Genomic DNA, 19,539 nt, shown 5'->3' on the forward strand with positions numbered 1-19,539 from the left:
TTAGAACAAGATTTATCTTAAGGACCAAATCAGTATATTATGGCTGAACTATATCATGTTTTTACAATTTATTTTTGCTAAAAACTCTGTTAACTCCGTTAAAAATCTCTTCAAAAGAGCTAACTGAATAAAAAGGTTTTTCTATAGAGTATGTAAAAGAATAATAAAAGCATTTTCTGAAATCAAGTCTTATAAGTGTACTTTGTTCTATGGATGTTCAGATATTTTTTTTACTGGAAACTAGAAGAAAATGACAATGTATTTTCCCTGCCAAAGCAGATCTGTTTGAAGGTAAAACTTCTGGGTAACAGTGGGCCTGGCTCACACTCTCACGGGATATTAATCATTACCCAGCTACATACTGAAGCTCAGTATGGTCCCAATGGGAAAAGAAACTGCTTTGCTACAACTTAATTACGCTTCTTTCCTCTCGCTTTCACTGCTTCCTTCTTCCTTCAGCCATGGGCGCATCCCTCCCTTGGCTTTGGCTGAATTCAATCAATCAAAAAGGCTATCAGGATATTCGCCTTCTCCTGCAGGCCAGTGTGTTCAAAAGCAGATAGGTGGAAATATTTAAAAAATATTAAAACATATTTAAATGAAAATTAAGGAGCTGATGGAGTCATCAACTTTTTTTGCATTTTTTCTGTGAGGGAAATGTTTTTTTTAAATAAACCTGAAAACATCAAACCGTAATAATATATGTAAAAGACAAATGTGACGGAAATATTAACTGTGCGGAGAAAAACGAGCAATTACATCCATTAGATAGATTTAAAAAACAAGAAAAACAGAGAAGATGAAAAGATGGAGAATTAGATGTGCAGTCATTAGGCTAATTGCTGAGTTCATGGAACAGAGACTGAAAGAACAACAACTCTTTAGAGGCACAAACAACAGTTTTAGCGAATGACGTACAAACTGAAACAAGGTTTGTGTTTGATTTGTTTTAAACTTTGAAGCTAGATGGTCAGTAAATATCTAGCTAAAAGCATGTTGGAACATCTTGGGTCAGATCTATGATGAAATATTCATCATTGATGTCTCTTTAGAGTTGTGAAAATGAATTTCTATGAGAAAATGCATTTGAAATAATGGCAAAGGCTACAGAGTGAGCTACTGCAGAAAAAAGTGCATACCCTAAGTACAAAGTATGGAAAAAGTTGGAAAGATTCAGCTGATAAGGCAGCAACTAATGCTAGTGTCTAAGTTTAATAATTTTTTTTGCTTTAAAAAAAATAAAAATGAAAAAAAAAAAAATTGAAATTGAAACGATGAGGAAAAAAAATTTAATTGCACGTCAAATGATCAAACTTCTGTTTAAAATAACATAAAATAACTACATAAATATAGATATTTAAATAGCATTTAAAATAACAAATAAAATATATGAATGCATATTAATGCTATACAGGGGTCTATAAACATAGTAATATAAACTGCATGTAGCGTTTTAAATCAGAAAATGTAAAATGACTAAATTATAAATAATAGTTAAAAAACAAAAGCACACACCAAGGAGTCAGAGCGATAGCAAGTCCAGCGAGTTCAAAGGTAGCATTTGCAAACTAGATGTATTAGCACTACATTTCCCTCGTTGAGGTGAAAGGCAAGAATGTTTATGTAGCTGTGGTCTGTGCAATAAGTATTAAAAGTTCTAAACCATCTATTGTGTTTTATTTCATTTACAATACCGTATTGACCCGAATATAAGACGATGTTTTTTTCTTGGAAATACATCTGAAAAAATGCGGTCGTCTCATATTCAGGGTCTAGACTTTGACATGTCAATAATACACCCACAACAATAGGTGGTGCCAAATATGAATAAAACGAGGGAATAGATGTTCATTATAGAATGGGTTTATTCAAGAATGAATTGCATTTTTAATTAACTTTTGAATAAAGTAATAAATTCAGACTCAATTCAATTCATATTAAAAGAGTGTCATGTCACTGACCCACTATAAAGCCCCGTTCACACCAAGAACGATAACTATAAAGATAATGATAATAGCATCCACACCAGCGAACGATATCGTCTGTTTATTCTAAGCACACGCACGTCTGCCGCTTTAAATTCTTGAGCTCGTCACAGCAGGATGGATTCTGATTGGCTGTCCATTTTTTATCGTTCATCAGCTGAAGAAAAATTGTTTTGAAAGTGATTCCAACGATATCGTTTCTCTTTGTCTTTATCATTATAGTTGTGGTGTGGACTCAATATTCTTAATATTCTTTAATATTGAGAATGATTTTTAGAACTATATCTTTATGGTATCTTTATAGTTATCGTCCTTGGTGTGAACGGGCCTTAAGAATAAAAAAAGAAAAGAAAATACAATTGTACAGAAATTAATAGCTATAATCTTTCAGTTTAATATAAGAATAGTTATTGGGAGTCAAAGAAAAATTAAATAATCATTATCGGTAGTGCTCCATCAACTGGATGAGCCCAATATTATTTATCAATTATATAATCTCCCACTTGCAATATCATACGGTAATAAAATGACCCAGAAGAGATGACTGCAATTTTGTTTGTGATCTAAAGGTTCAGTGCTTCTATACAAATGCAAATGAGAATTTTAGTATCCAGGCTGAAGATGTAGCAAGACCGCATTTTGTGGCGAGTAGCTATAAGGTGCTTGGCAGAGACTCCACTTTTTTTTGTTAACTCAAATTAATTGCTTCATGATTTGCTCATGAATGAGATCGCCTGCCCCATTCACCGTGCAATACGTTTCTCTCGCTACAGCTAGACAAATATCATTTTCAAAGGCAGGAATCTAACCTATTTTATGCCTGTCTAGAGCACAATGAGAATTTAATCAATGAATAATTTCATGCTCAAGCAGTGAATTTGGTTCACAGTGACTTTTGGAAGTGACCTGTGTGTGTGTGTGTGTGTGTGTGTGTGTGTTGGCCAACTTTATCTGATTTTCTCGGACATCCATCAACAGGAGGTATGGGAGAATGGATGGAGAATGGGCGTACCGTGCAAAGGTCCTTGTACTGCATCTTCTGGAACTTGGTGTCGGCGTTGCCGGCGCACAACTCTACATATCCCAGCACCACCTGGAAGACAGTGTTGTGGATGGCCTGGGTGAAGTGCATGTGCAGTTGATCCATGGCCGTCTGGGTAGAAAGTGGAAAGACAGGAATGACAGATTAACACTGGATCGTCTGTAGGAAGAGTTATTTTTTATACAGGAGTATTTTTATATAGCATATTCACAAAGGCATCAACGAAAAAAGAAAAAGAAAAATCAATATTATAACCTACCATTCTTTCTTGCATTGCGCAAAATGATATTTTTAAAGTGAACATCTCTGTATGTTTAAAACCTGCTGTATTGACCTTTCTCCACAGAACTGCTTTGAAGCTAGCAGCTTTTCTTCTCACAACCATTAGATGCTTTCACCATCACAAAAAAAACAAGCAATGGGGTTGTATCCTACAAAGCAACACATAAATAATAATAAAAAAACTCAAACCACAGTAAATAAAAACTTTTTTTTTTTACTTTAAAGTGTCCATGCACATTTTCTAATAAAGAACCAATAAATGACTTTTAAACAGCCCGATTTCTTCCTTAATTATTATTTTTATCTTGTTTAACACTAAAAATATTATAGTACATATTCTTAGAACAAGATTTATCTTAAGGACCAAATCAGTATATTATGGCTGAACTATATCATGTTTTTACAATTTATTTTTGCTAAAAACTCTGTTAACTCCGTTAAAAATCTCTTCAAAAGAGCTAACTGAATAAAAAGGTTTTTCTATAGAGTATGTAAAAGAATAATAAAAGCATTTTCTGAAATCAAGTCTTATAAGTGTACTTTGTTCTATGGATGTTCAGATATTTTTTTTACTGGAAACTAGAAGAAAATGACAATGTATTTTCCCTGCCAAAGCAGATCTGTTTGAAGGTAAAACTTCTGGGTAACAGTGGGCCTGGCTCACACTCTCACGGGATATTAATCATTACCCAGCTACATACTGAAGCTCAGTATGGTCCCAATGGGAAAAGAAACTGCTTTGCTACAACTTAATTACGCTTCTTTCCTCTCGCTTTCACTGCTTCCTTCTTCCTTCAGCCATGGGCGCATCCCTCCCTTGGCTTTGGCTGAATTCAATCAATCAAAAAGGCTATCAGGATATTCGCCTTCTCCTGCAGGCCAGTGTGTTCAAAAGCAGATAGGTGGAAATATTAAAAAAATATTAAAACATATTTAAATGAAAATTAAGGAGCTGATGGAGTCATCAACTTTTTTTGCATTTTTTCTGTGAGGGAAATGTTTTTTTTAAATAAACCTGAAAACATCAAACCGTAATAATATATGTAAAAGACAAATGTGACGGAAATATTAACTGTGCGGAGAAAAACGAGCAATTACATCCATTAGATAGATTTAAAAAACAAGAAAAACAGAGAAGATGAAAAGATGGAGAATTAGATGTGCAGTCATTAGGCTAATTGCTGAGTTCATGGAACAGAGACTGAAAGAACAACAACTCTTTAGAGGCACAAACAACAGTTTTAGCGAATGACGTACAAACTGAAACAAGGTTTGTGTTTGATTTGTTTTAAACTTTGAAGCTAGATGGTCAGTAAATATCTAGCTAAAAGCATGTTGGAACATCTTGGGTCAGATCTATGATGAAATATTCATCATTGATGTCTCTTTAGAGTTGTGAAAATGAATTTCTATGAGAAAATGCATTTGAAATAATGGCAAAGGCTACAGAGTGAGCTACTGCAGAAAAAAGTGCATACCCTAAGTACAAAGTATGGAAAAAGTTGGAAAGATTCAGCTGATAAGGCAGCAACTAATGCTAGTGTCTCAGTTTAATAATATTTTTTGCTTTTAAAAAGATTAAAATGTAAAAAAAAAAAATTGAAATTGAAACGATGAGGAAAAAAAATTTAATTGCACGTCAAATGATCAAACTTCTGTTTAAAATAACATAAAATAACTACATAAATATAGATATTTAAATAGCATTTAAAATAACAAATAAAATATATGAATGCATATTAATGCTATACAGGGGTCTATAAACATAGTAATATAAACTGCATGTAGCGTTTTAAATCAGAAAATGTAAAATGACTAAATTATAAATAATAGTTAAAAAACAAAAGCACACACCAAGGAGTCAGAGCGATAGCAAGTCCAGCGAGTTCAAAGGTAGCATTTGCAAACTAGATGTATTAGCACTACATTTCCCTCGTTGAGGTGAAAGGCAAGAATGTTTATGTAGCTGTGGTCTGTGCAATAAGTATTAAAAGTTCTAAACCATCTATTGTGTTTTATTTCATTTACAATACCGTATTGACCCGAATATAAGACGATGTTTTTTTCTTGGAAATACATCTGAAAAAATGCGGTCGTCTCATATTCAGGGTCTAGACTTTGACATGTCAATAATACACCCACAACAATAGGTGGTGCCAAATATGAATAAAACGAGTGTGCCATGAAATACGTAATGTAATGCGTGTTGTATGTTAGGTGTCTCTCACATGGTCCCACAGCAACATTAAAATAGTGTAGATTAGTGTACAATGGTTTTTTTAATAATAATTTATTCTATTTAGTGTCCATTTCATTCATTTAACATTGGGGGCTTCCAAGTTATTTGACATATTTGAATTTTTGTTTTAAAGTAACACAATAGCTACTTTCCCTGGTAATTAGTTACTTTTATAATGATGTAACTCCGTTAATATTTGTGAGAAGTAACTATAACTAATTATTTTCTTAAAGTAGCATGCCCAACACTGCTAGTGAGTATGTGAAAAGGTGTAGCACACCAGATTATCACATCTGGTGTGTTATATATAAAATACACAACAGTTCTTTCTGGTCCTCGAATCTGATTGGCTGAAATGGTAAACTCCAACCGTTTACCATTTGTATCACTTTAAATATATATACACATATATATTATACCATCACTACAATATATATATATTCAGAGTGAAGCGCAGCACTGTGTTCTTTAACACGCAAGCAGCTTGTGATCTGATGTTTTCAGTATCTCGAAGCAGCTTGTTTCACACTAAAGACTGCTACAGTTAATATTAGTAGTAGTAAATACTAATATTTTACTTTACAGTGCAATATTATTGTTATAGTAATATTTTTATTTATTAGAAAACTTTAGTAGGCGGAGGGGTGATTCCTGCTTTCTTTTTGTCCTTTGCAGTTTGTTATATTACTTTTAAAGGAACTTTTACATTTTAAAGAATTTCAACTTTTCAACTATGGTTAATTTAAAACCTTAATTTTTATATTAAAACTGACAAAATCCATCCATGAATAGTTCATTAAAATGTATATTTTAATTAAAATGATTGCACTTTCTTTCGTTTGGTTGGTAAGTACAAGCTTTACTTAAATGACTTTGAATTAATAACACGAAACAGTTAAGTTATGCACTGTAGAAACCTCTCAAACACATTAAACCATATAAGCAATCTGTCAAAGCACCAGTCAGTCAGCAATCTGTCAAAGCACCAGCAATCAGTCAGCAACCACACGAAATGCAATACTAAGTTAATTATTTTCATAATCATTTTATTGTTGCATATATACTTGTTGCAGTGGTACAGTTCTCAAAAGCTTGTTTTTCATAACTACTCCCTGCAAGGATTTGATCATGCATCCCAATTAAGTGTCCTGAATCACCTAATAATCTCTTCAGCCAGGGAATGACCCTCTCGGCGGTCTCCATGCAGAGAGCCGACTCTTAAAATCAGAATCTGTTTCAAGGGTTACGTATAAATCACACATCTTGGAATCGGTCCTTCAGTAATTACGGGTTGATCGGCTTAAACACCCTCACTCAGTAACCGCAGATGAAACTGCCATAGTCTGGTCTGCAGACGGCAAATAAATTAAGTTCTTAGAGGTGTGTGTGTGTTTGAGTGTGAGCGATTGAACGTCTCTGAATGAACAGCGCAGCTGCCATCTACCCAAGAGGCTTTGGTGATCAAAGGACATGAGGAAAGCTCTTTTAGATGAGACGGGGGACGTCTCAGGACGCACATACTTGCATACTTAAACACAGTCAGGCTGATGGACAAACACACACAAAGAAATGCTTATAGACACACAAAGAACACACTATTTGGATAGGATTAGATTTGAAATGACTACGAGTTGTTGAATTGAACGTAAACAATACTTTAATATAAAAAAGATCTCTATATTAATTACATAAATAATGTCTTGATAGCAATATTTATACAATTCATATTTTTGAATTAACTCATTTTGAATTAAAATTAAATAAAAATGTTAAATGTATTTCCTGTTATGTCAACGCTGAATTTCAGTAGCTGTTACGTCACATGATCCTTCAGAAATCACTCTAATATGCTTATTTGATGCTCAAGAAACATTTTATTATCAATGTTAAAAATACAGCTTAATAAGTTTGTTGCAACTATGATACTTTTTTTAGGATTCTTTGATGAATACAGATTTATTTAAAATATTTTTTTTATAACATTAAAAACTCTTGATCAATTTAATGTGTCCTTAATGGATAAAAATATTAATGTTTAAAAACATTCTAACTGACCCCAAACTTCTGAAAGTATTTATATTCTATATACATATATAATTATATTATACATATTTGTACTGCTACAGTTGCTATTAGGAGCAGTGCATGATCAGACTACCTTTTATTCTTTTTAACAATGGATGGGATGCCAGCAATATTTGAACCTCCAACTGTTATTTTATCCAGAATGTTGGCAAAAAGGTCTAAATTCATAATGAAGGTACACCAGGCGGCACAAGAGCAAATTTTGCTTTAGTTACAGTTTTCAAGGTCAAAATAAATGCGGAGAAACATCGTGAAAAAATAATAGACTGCATTTCCAGATATTTATATCCAGACAGGATTTCTCTAAAGACCTGAGTTAGCTGAAAAACAGAAGGTGATTTGCTCCTTACATTTAGTTTTTTGAGGTTGTGTGAGAAACACACAGATATGTTCAATGCAGATGAGAAATAAATCACAAAGAATACCTGTGAAACATCTCAGAGAAAACTAGTCCTGTCAATGTACACGTATACCATCATTAAAAAAAAAAATCAACTATTGTACAAATACACACCTTAAATTTAATCTGTTTGACAGAGCTATAACCTTGAGTGCTGTGAGCTGATGATTGGAGATCTCCATCCAAACAAAGTTGTATTTATTTTCGAACAGTTTGTCCTATTCTTGTTTTTTCTCTTTATCCAGTCATCTCACAAACACATGCAACTATGCGTGTTTAATACCTGAAAAAAGAAGATCTTTAATCCTGTAGATCAATAGCAGAGCAACAATAGTGGGAGATTTCTACCTGAACATCATTTTATAAGGGGATCATGGGAGAAGGCACCCCAGCAGGGGTAGGAGTCAGCTTATAATAAAACCAACAATGAGATATTTTTCCCGGATTCTGCTTTCAATCACAGCTTTGCTTTCTTCTGGAAAAGACAGGTGGAATACAACACAGTGCACTTTTTCTTCTGGCAAATCCTGTGCCAGGTATGAATCATCTTCCCATTTAGGGGAGGAAAAAAAAAAAAAGAGAAAAGTGGTACGGAGAGGGGAGACAGAGTCAAGAAACACTGGCTAAAGCTGCGATGACTAGCCCAATGATTTTATAGTCGAATATTTGTGATAACTGTGATTATTGTGCACTTGCAATTCAAATATGGCAATTTTCGTGACAGCTCAAGCAGCGATGACTCACCTGTGTCTTGCCCAGCAGCTTATATGCCAGGTGAACTTTGGTGTAGTGAGAGACATCAAAGTGCTTGCAGGTTTTGGACAGCGCCACATCTAGCTGTTCCTGCATAAACGAGCACAAAATCAGCAACATCAGCACAGGAAGTTCAATGGCATAATTTGAGTGCATGTGGAAAGCAGAAACAGGCAAAAAAAAATGTAGAAGCCTAATTTTTATGGTGCTGAAACATACAATTACCACAAATGAATGAGGGCCATAATAATCAATGATTTAAATCACAGATGATACTGAACGCACAACTTCATTTTGAGCTCAAAGATAAGCATTCGCATTCTTAATGAGTTGAGACGTGCGCTGCTACAGAAATAGAAAAGTGGCGTGAATCATTGTCATTTTGGTAGCAGCGCTCTGCGTTGGCACAGGCGCCGTGCTATTCACTAATGCATGTGATGAGACAGCGAACGAGATAAAAAGATGGGGAGGAAGGGAAAAGAAAGTGTGAGAGACATATATTAAAAGAGAAACATGAAAGAAAAGAGAAAAAAAGAACAAGTCAAAGAGTAAAGGAGTTGTATGTGAGGCTGAACGCCATCCAATTACATTTGCCACACAGAAATCTCTGCATAATATAGCAGATAACACAAACAGCACTGCTTGAGAAACTGTGTGTGTGTGTGTGTGGCTTTGCGTGTTTTGTGGTGGTATAAGCTTGAATGAAGCTACCAAGTCCTGAAAAACAGCAATTTATTTAATAAAACACAGTCCATCTGCCTCTGGGCCTGAGAGACCAAATGCTGGCAGACTGACACCCTGGGCGCCACTGTTAGACATACAAACGCATGGTCAAGTGTTCCTTCCGATCTGTTTAATTCATATAAAGTTGAGGCACTACATCAGGGCAACTGCTGTTGTTAAATCTGTCAAGGGTGCGTGAGTGTTTCTGAAGGGAATAGGGTGATCTGAGACTGAATGTCTGATTCAATGAAGAAGAAGGTCACCATCCTAGATTCCTGTCTTTTGCCTCAACAACAACAACAAAAAAAGTCACATACCTCGATTTGCTCCAGAGTGTCTTGCAGTTTGGAATTCAACTCGCTGATGGGAAAAAAAAGAGACAAGGGTGGCAAACGGTGAATAGGAATGCAAAACAACAGAAATGTTGGTTCATTGTGAAGCACAAGTAACCATTGTATTCTGTTTGCAGGGTAACACAAACCACCAAAAACATTACAGTAACATGTTGGAGGCAAAAACAGCTAGCTTTCTCCGAGAGTGAGAGAGAGCACTAAACAACACATAACCTGCCTCACAAATGGAAAAAAAAACAGACACTGACATTTGAAAAACAGGGGTGCATTTTTACAGAGCGTGGCTTCTTGCTTATCTTGTGCAGCGGGAAGAAGACTGATGTGTGTTGCTAGTGTCGAAAGGGGTGTGCTAAACTAGTCAGTGGGTTTTCTGAATGAGGGAGGGAAAAAAATGACTGGTCTGTCTTACGAAAGCCATGAATAATAAGGCTGATTTAGGGTCACATCAATCACACTCCAATCAGATGTCTTTCTTAGGGAACTCAACAGTAAAAAGCTGTCTTTTTCCACTATCTCCAACATTCATGTACTATTATCGCATTTCGGCCCTAATGGCAGTCGCACAGAATTTTCAAATTGGTTGTGAAGCAGCCATTACCCTCTGAATAATGTATATATGAATTTATCCACACAAAACAAATGACGGCCATATTTGTTTGAAATACACTCATAGCAGGTTTTCTATAGCTAATCAATGTAAATAATTATGTAATGGTAATAAAATATTTAGTCTGGACATAATTATTCACAAGCACCAACTTTACAGAAATAGTGTTTAGGATTAACATTTTAGTGCAAAAATGCTACACATTAGGTTTTCATTTAAATACATTACATCCGGTTAAGTGGTCGGATATGGTCTCACGCACTCGATAAAGTCAATACAAAAATTCAGAACTCCTTGAAAATGAATACTTGAACGATACTGAAAAGACGGTTTGAGGATTTTTTCTGCTTGCCCATTTGACCCAGTATTTCAGATTTGTGTTCGCACTTACAATTTCACTAAATAAACACATAACAAACATTTAAAATTGCAAAATGTCTTGTTTAAAATATATAATTCTAGATTTAAGTATTTTATATTTACTTAAAATTATTAGATTTTATTTATCATACTTTTTTTTTTTTTTACTTGTTTCATGAAAAGAACTAAGAAATTTTGAATGTGCATAAGTATAATTTGCAACCAAATGTTTTTGTTTTAGATTTATTTCTTTGTGTTTTTTGACTTGTATGGGACAGTGGAGACGTGTCAGGAAGCAAAGTGGGAGGGGGGGGGATCGGGAAAAGTCCTCGAGCCGGGAATCGAACAAGGCTATCAGCACCAACTTGCAACCAAATGTTTGTTTGTAGGTCCTAAAAATGCAAAAAAGAAAACTCAATTAAGTTAAAAATGTCAAATAAAAAAAAAGTCTATACAAAGTACCTTGTACCACATAAAGGACCTTAAGTCTGACATCTCTGCATAATATAGCAGATAACACAAACAGCACTGCTTGAGAAACTGTGTGTGTGTGTGTGTGTGTGTGGCTTTGCGTGTTTTGTGGTGGTATAAGCTTGAATGAAGCTACCAAGTCCTGAAAAACAGCAATTTATTTAATAAAACACAGTCCATCTGCCTCTGGGCCTGAGAGACCAAATGCTGGCAGACTGACACCCTGGGCGCCACTGTTAGACATACAAACGCATGGTCAAGTGTTCCTTCCGATCTGTTTAATTCATATAAAGTTGAGGCACTACATCAGGGCAACTGCTGTTGTTAAATCTGTCAAGGGTGCATGAGTGTTTCTGAAGGGAATAGGGTGATCTGAGACTGAATGTCTGATTCAATGAAGAAGAAGGTCACCATCCTAGATTCCTGTCTTTTGCCTAAGGACAACAACAACAACAACAAAAAAAGTCATACCTCGATTTGCTCCAGAGTGTCTTGCAGTTTGGAATTCAACTCGCTGATGGGAAAAAAAAGAGACAAGGGTGGCAAACGGTGAATAGGAATGCAAAACAACAGAAATGTTGGTTCATTGTGAAGCACAAGTAACCATTGTATTCTGTTTGCAGGGTAACACAAACCACCAAAAACATTACAGCAACATGTTGGAGGCAAAAACAGCTAGCTTTCTCCGAGAGTGAGAGAGAGCACTAAACAACACATAACCTGCCTCACAAATGGAAAAAAAAACAGACACTGACATTTGAAAAACAGGGGTGCATTTTTACAGAGCGTGGCTTCTTGCTTATCTTGTGCAGCGGGAAGAAGACTGATGTGTGTTGCTAGTGTCGAAAGGGGTGTGCTAAACTAGTCAGTGGGTTTTCTGAATGAGGGAGGGAAAAAAATGACTGGTCTGTCTTACGAAAGCCATGAATAATAAGGCTGATTTAGGGTCACATCAATCACACTCCAATCAGATGTCTTTCTTAGGGAACTCAACAGTAAAAAGCTGTCTTTTTCCACTATCTCCAACATTCATGTACTATTATCGCATTTCGGCCCTAATGGCAGTCGCACAGAATTTTCAAATTGGTTGTGAAGCAGCCATTACCCTCTGAATAATGTATATATGAATTTATCCACACAAAACAAATGACGGCCATATTTGTTTGAAATACACTCATAGCAGGTTTTCTATAGCTAATCAATGTAAATAATTATGTAATGGTAATAAAATATTTAGTCTGGACATAATTATTCACAAGCACCAACTTTACAGAAATAGTGTTTAGGATTAACATTTTAGTGCAAAAATGCTACACATTAGGTTTTCATTTAAATACATTACATCCGGTTAAGTGGTCGGATATGGTCTCACGCACTCGATAAAGTCAATACAAAAATTCAGAACTCCTTGAAAATGAATACTTGAACGATACTGAAAAGACGGTTTGAGGATTTTTTCTGCTTGCCCATTTGACCCAGTATTTCAGATTTGTGTTCGCACTTACAATTTCACTAAATAAACACATAACAAACATTTAAAATTGCAAAATGTCTTGTTTAAAATATATAATTCTAGATTTAAGTATTTTATATTTACTTAAAATTATTAGATTTTATTTATCATACTTTTTTTTTTTTTTACTTGTTTCATGAAAAGAACTAAGAAATTTTGAATGTGCATAAGTATAATTTGCAACCAAATTTTTTTGTTTTAGATTTATTTCTTTGTGTTTTTTGACTTGTATGGGACAGTGGAGACGTGTCAGGAAGCAAAGTGGGAGGGGGGGGGATCGGGAAAAGTCCTCGAGCCGGGAATCGAACAAGGCTATCAGCACCAACTTGCAACCAAATGTTTGTTTGTAGGTCCTAAAAATGCAAAAAAGAAAACTCAATTAAGTTAAAAATGTCAAATAAAAAAAAAGTCTATACAAAGTACCTTGTACCACATAAAGGACCTTAAGTCTGACAGTAAATGTTGAATATTAGTGTAATAGTAGTGCTTTAAATGGAATGGGCCAGCTGCATCTCGAAATGTATCCCTTTAAAGCACTACCAGTAAAAATACTAAAGCTAAAACAAAAATTAGAGTTAAAAAAAATCTGACCCATCTGATCCCATTAGTGTCTAAAAAGCAAACCTTTGGGCCTCTATGAGGAACCAGCTGAGACTTGGAGCAACATGATACTAGCAGCAACTTTGCCGGTGGCCACGCATAATCATGATCTGACAATTAAGAACAACTGTATTTTATTTCACAAGCTAACTCAGCTTGACATGAGGGATTGCCTGGCCCCTGTGAGGCCCGTCTCTTCCTTTTCCTCATCCTTCCCTTTTTCCTTCTCTTTGAAGGCACTGGATGCAAAAAGAAGTGTTCCAGAAAACTGATCCTATAGATGCTCTAATTTTGCCACAATGCACAATTCTTGGCATGAGGAACCGCATCCGTGTACCAACGCACGGCTGGTGTGCAAAAACAGGAGGTGTTTTAATACGCAACATTCTATTTGTGTTGTTATAAAAAACCGGCAGGAGAGGATGTGACCTTTTCATGAAAAAGCTGATTCCTTCAGACAAATGATTTTGAGTGCTGGTGACCTGGACAAGTTCTTGCAAAGGCTGATGGGAGGATGCAGAAGTCCTTTAGTCTGCCTCAATCCATCACAGTGGGCTCTGACTCAACGTGTGTCCCCTTTTCCCTTTAGGGCCCTCAGAGGAAACCCAGCATCACATCGAGCTGATCAATTACTTCTGACTCGCAGCTCGTCACCATTGTGCCTCTCCGAGCTTCGCTTTTTCCTTCGGGAAGGCCTTGCGAAATCACATTTTAATGAGCTTTCACGACAGGATCCGTTGCACAATAAAAACATTTCCATTCAAACGGTCTCTTATCATTATCATGAAATTAGACAAGAAAGCGCAGAGAGGAAAGACCAAGACTTTTTTTTTCCCCCATTTCAGTTTCGGAACATAAATCCTTTGCTAATAGCATGGGGCCAATGGTGTCAGATGTGATTAAATTAAAGGATGTAGCTGGATTTGTGGGTAGTGTTTTTAAAAGTTGAGTGTGCTGGGCTGTAAAACCACACCGCTGGGCACTTTTGCGGCTTACGTCTCTTTCCAATTAACTCAGCTTTCTTGCACCTGAGCGAGCAGACAACTGAAGTATCCATTACTGGTAGAATAAGTGCTGATATATAGTCTATAACTAGCTGCAGGAAAAGCAATTACTTGGAAAAAGTCTCGAAGATGTCCTCAAAATCCAAAACAGGTTTATCTGTGAAAGTCTGCAAACAAAAGTTTTTAAGATGAAGCAACATGTGAATCACAATTTCTTTGTTGCAACAGCACATACGACAACTGAAGTATCCATTACTGGTAGAATAAGTGCTGATATATAGTCTATAACTAGCTGCAGGAAAAGCAATTACTTGGAAAAAGTCTCGAAGATGTCCTCAAAATCCAAAACAGGTTTATCTGTGAAAGTCTGCAAACAAAAGTTTTTAAGATGAAGCAACATGTGAATCACAATTTCTTTGTTGCAACAGCACATAGTTCATGCCAAGAAAGCAACTGATGGACATCTGCTTTGACTTTAAAGCTTTTGAGATTGTTTGACGTAGGAACACATACTGGAACCATCAGAATTTGAAACTTCCCATCCAAAAAAGTAGGGATGCATGATATATCGGCCACCATATCGGTATCGGCCGATAAATGCTAATTTTTTCTGTTATCGGTATCGGCCCGATAAGAAAATTTGGCCGATATCTTAAAGCCGATAAATAATGCATTATTTCCTTCAGAGACACTTCAGATGCGCGCTGTTCGTTTGCAGCCTTTTGTGCAATTGTACGTTGTAATATTGTGTTTATTTGATGTATATCTGATTTATCTCATATAGAATGCGTTTGGTTAAGTTAAAAGAGCACTTCAGTTTACCGGTGATCATCTTTAGCTCAGCACACGCAGCTCAAACAGCAGTGCACAACAATAATAACTATGATTGGGAATGTCGTGTATATAAAATTCTAATGAGAACATTATTATAATAAAACATTGTGAATTCTTTGGGTTTAGTTGCCATGTTTCAGTGCGTTGTTATGGGAAGAGCGCATCCACAACAGGATCACACATTCTGACTATAGCATGCAATAACTGCGTCATTTTGTACATATATAAGTTGTAATATTATGTTTATGTTGTATTAATATTAATCTCAGGATGCATTTCCTTGAGTTAAATAAGCTGCCAGCAAAACGCTTCAGTTTACCATGTTCATTCAGCTCTTCAGCTTCAGCACGCGCAGCTCAACGGCTGCTATTTAAAACAGTGGTATTAATTTGTTACTTTTTCAAAATCATTGATATATTATTAATAACAACAACCACTTGTATTGTTCTCTTATTATTTTCATCAACAATATGGTTTAGTAATTAAAATCATTTAATTATTGTCCGTGCAGAGGCTATTCCGTTTTATTGATCTATGGCGCATTCATTTTGATTCTTTACACGTGTAATGATGTCCAGTGACTTGTTTGCATTATTTATGCATAATTTTATTTATTTGTAAGACTTTTTTATGACTAAATTTGGTAATGGGAGAGTAAAAATATTTTTAAAACGTACACCGTTCAAACTAGGCTGCTTATGTTGAAGTGTTTGGGATGTGGCTTTTAATGATGAGACCTTTTTTGTAATCAGGCTCTCAAAAAGTATATAACAATTTGGATATAGATTTATCGGCCAACATATCGGTTATCGGCTTTCAAAAATAAAGAATAATCGGTTATCGGTATCGGCCAAAATTTTCATATCGGTGCATCCCTAAAAAAAAATACCGTCATGTACCGTGAAACCGGTATAATTTTGAAAAATACTGTGATATAAATTTTCGGTCATACCGCCCAGCACTAATTAGAACATTCAAGCAGTTTAAAAAAAAATTTTTTTTTAAATGTGCCATAGAGAAAACATTGCTGGCGTGCATCACGATACAAATCAATGGCAATAACATTTTAAGATATGTCAGTGCAAGTTAATTTCAGTTAAGACAGTCTTGCACCAGGCTTAAGCCTTGTCTATGAATCTGCGCATTAAAGATGTTTTTAGATAAAATTCTGTGTCTGTCCCTCCACCCGAGCAGGCCAGAATACAACCGAGGAAAAATAGGTCAGGTCTTATTAAAGTTATAAAGTGATTATTTTGTTGTTTGATTAACATTAATGACACAGACAGCAGTGGGTCTATTAGACAACCGTCTCTTTAACCCCTTAGTCACCCCCCATTTTCGTCATGGAGACACAAATGACATACCCAAAATAAAAAGGTTGCTGCTCATGAGTCTTTCTTACTAGATACATAATCAACATATGTTCACAAAGCTGACACTTCAAAGTTTACTGTTCAGGAATCAGAATTACTCGGACTGTTAAGATTTTTTAAATGTATAAAAAATATGTTGCTGTAGGATATGATTTTAGAAGCACAATGAAGCTAAAGCCACAAGTCTAATAATGCTTCATTTGCAATTTCAGAACAATCTCTAAAACTGTGAATTTTATTAACCATTTTCTAAGACCATGTCATGTGTGTTTTTAGAGAAGGCTAATAAAAGGCTAATAAAATTAATTTATGACCCCCTGTAAGCTGTCTCCTCATGTCTGGCTCGGCAAACTGCCCCATTCATGATTCTATTGTTTTCACCCGACGAACCTTTCACACTTCCGCCAGGTATGAGACATTATCCTCATTATTCCTTTATCATCATTCTTTTGTTTTATTCAGCCATTATAAATTTCAGAACATAATCTCTAAAATTGTGAATTTTATTAACCATTTTCTAACACCATATCATGTGTGTTTTTAGAGAAGGCTAATAAAAGGCTAATAAAATTGATTTATGACCCCCTGTAAACTGTCTCCTCATGTCTGGCTCGGCAAACTGCACCATTCATGATTCTATTGTTGTCACGCGACAAACCTTTCACACCTCCGCCAGGTATGAGACATTATCCTCATTATTCCTTCATCGTTATTCTTTTGTTTTATTCAGCCATTAGTAGCCTTTATTCTGGCATTACAAGATTTACCAAGCCACATCGCTTCAATCTCAGTATACATTTACCGGCCTATTATCAAAAGTCTTTCTATAAAAATACAACAAAACATTTTCTTACGACCTTATGTGACAAAATGCATTATGAAGAAGAGCTGCACCTGTTCTGCAGTTGCATTAGAGCTAACATTAGCATCAAGCTACATAAGACAATTTATGAGATTATTAGTACACTTTTACTCAAAACTCACTTTAAACCACCATCGAGTGTTTGTAATAACTTCCTTTTGCGATCTCATGTGGAATTTGGTCGTTTACGGTTGTAAAAATATGCTATTTATACTCTTTTATATCGCTGCACAAATTAACATTTCAGATGTACACATTCATTATTGTTATGAAAATACCCCAAATCTCAAGAAAATCACATACAAACCATATACTATCGTAATCGTGCGTTTATTATTTGGATATTTCGTGGGTACAGAGGTTTCTCTGTGTTTGTTGTGGTCCGATATCAACACGGAAGAGTGACGGAAACACGTGACAGGATGAGACGGGGCTTGTTATGAGAAGCAAAAGATTGACAAGGCGAAGGATGAATCAGAGTTGGTCTGAGGCCCTGTTCACACGAACGAGGTTATTTTTAAAACCGCAACCTTTTCTACACGGTTAGGCCATTCGACCACACGCAAACGCAGCACCAGTTCACTGAAACCGAACATTCTTGAAAACGCCTGCCAGGGTGAAGATTTTCAAAAACTCAGTATGCAGTGTTGTCGTGTAGAGAGCGAACGTCGGAGCCTGTGCTGTTATCTCCACCTACTGGAGACTTTTTCAGGCTTCTGATTGGCCAACATGGCTTTACGGTTGAGATTATATCACTACCTGTTCGTTTGGCATACTCTTGACAGTGATTCATAGCATGCGTTTGTGTTTTCATGTGGACGGAGATTTTTTTTTAAACTGAAGAAGGAAAAACTCTGTTTATAAAAATACCCGTGTACGTGTGGACATGGCCTGAGTCACAGCGTGAGCACGGAAGAGTAAACATACAGAGACAGCCCAGGGAGCGGCTAATTATCATCAGATCGCGTAAATCAGTGGAAAATGAATAGAAATGATGATTCTGTCTGAAGAAATATGAAGTAAACATGAGTAAATATATCTATATATCTCCATGTATATGCATCTTTGGACTATAAGCCCTTATTAACCGTTCAGTAAATCTATGTGAACACAAATACACCGCTGCTGACGTGACTGAATATGAATGTGTGGTGAATTTCTATTCTAAAAATGACATACAGATTTATTATTTTGCACTCCTGACATAAATTACTAAATTACTGTCACTGCAATCATGTTTTATCAAAACAGTGGTCAAATATCGAAGCTAGAGTCTTTAATCTTTCTACTGATGCACCGTTTGTCCAGATCAAGTAAGAGTGTGATGTTTAACAAAGTGAAACAACAATAATCTGGGGCCGTCGCCGATCTTTGACCGCTAAAGGGTTAAAAGGGTCATATGATGCGATTAAAATTTTTCCTCTCTCTTTGGAGTGTTACAAGCTCTTGGTGCATAAAGAAGATCTGTAAAGTTGCAAAGACTAAAGTCTCAAATCCAAAGGGATATTCTTTATAAAAGTTCAGAGTCAACAACGCCTACCTAAAACGGCTCGTTCTAACACGCCCCCACATGTCTACGTCACGATGTGGGAAGATTTGCATAACGCCGCCCAAATGTTCACACAAAGAAAAAAGGCGTAACTTTTATTCTCGCTGTAGTATTGTTGTTGCTGCCGCCGCCATGTCGTGAAGACGCTGTGTTTTGTAAGTGAAAGCGAAAATACTTTGTTTGTCCTTCCAAAAGAGGACGATATCTGCTTCGTCATGCCTAGAGCTGATCCGTGCTGGTTGCTGAGGAAATACTTCAACTTCGCACTGTGGATCGCCATATCGGCTTTCACTGTGGACGAAGCGGAGTCCAGCCCGGGGTCGTCACATGTGGTGCCGCAAGCCCGCCGGTCTCCACTCACTCTAAGCCCTCCGGCCTCCGTTTCCTTTAGGCCGCCGGTCGCCGCTCACTCTAGCCCGCCGTGTGTTTCGTTGTGAAAGCGAAACTACTCTGTTTGGTCTTCCAAAAGAGGACACGACTAGAAATCAGTGGTTAAGTTGTATT

At 36.1% G+C, this 19,539-nt stretch overlaps 2 protein-coding genes across 2 annotated transcripts in view; both read right to left on the reverse strand.

The window, feature by feature from the left end:
- The window catches only part of LOC107567963 (syndetin-like), a 40,331-nt gene extending 39,650 nt beyond the window's left edge, over positions 1 to 681 (reverse strand). The window contains exon 1 of the mRNA XM_016253785.1: positions 677 to 681. The gene's annotated coding sequence lies outside the window, so the exon portion shown is untranslated. The remainder of the gene's footprint in view (positions 1 to 676) is intronic.
- A 2,113-nt stretch (positions 682 to 2,794) lies between these two features.
- LOC107567964 (syndetin-like) overlaps positions 2,795 to 19,539 on the reverse strand; it is a 54,803-nt gene continuing 38,058 nt past the window's right edge. Inside the window, exons 10-13 of the mRNA XM_016253786.1 lie at positions 11,772 to 11,814; positions 8,778 to 8,876; positions 2,998 to 3,138; positions 2,795 to 2,809 (exon numbers count right to left, since the gene is read on the reverse strand). Of these exons, the coding sequence (XP_016109272.1) occupies positions 2,795 to 2,809; positions 2,998 to 3,138; positions 8,778 to 8,876; positions 11,772 to 11,814 (298 nt within the window). The remainder of the gene's footprint in view (positions 2,810 to 2,997; positions 3,139 to 8,777; positions 8,877 to 11,771; positions 11,815 to 19,539) is intronic.

This window comes from Sinocyclocheilus grahami, unplaced genomic scaffold, assembly GCF_001515645.1.
Source record: "Sinocyclocheilus grahami isolate Dianchi unplaced genomic scaffold, SAMN03320097.WGS_v1.1 scaffold1202.1, whole genome shotgun sequence".
Taxonomy (NCBI): Eukaryota; Metazoa; Chordata; class Actinopteri; order Cypriniformes; family Cyprinidae; genus Sinocyclocheilus; species Sinocyclocheilus grahami.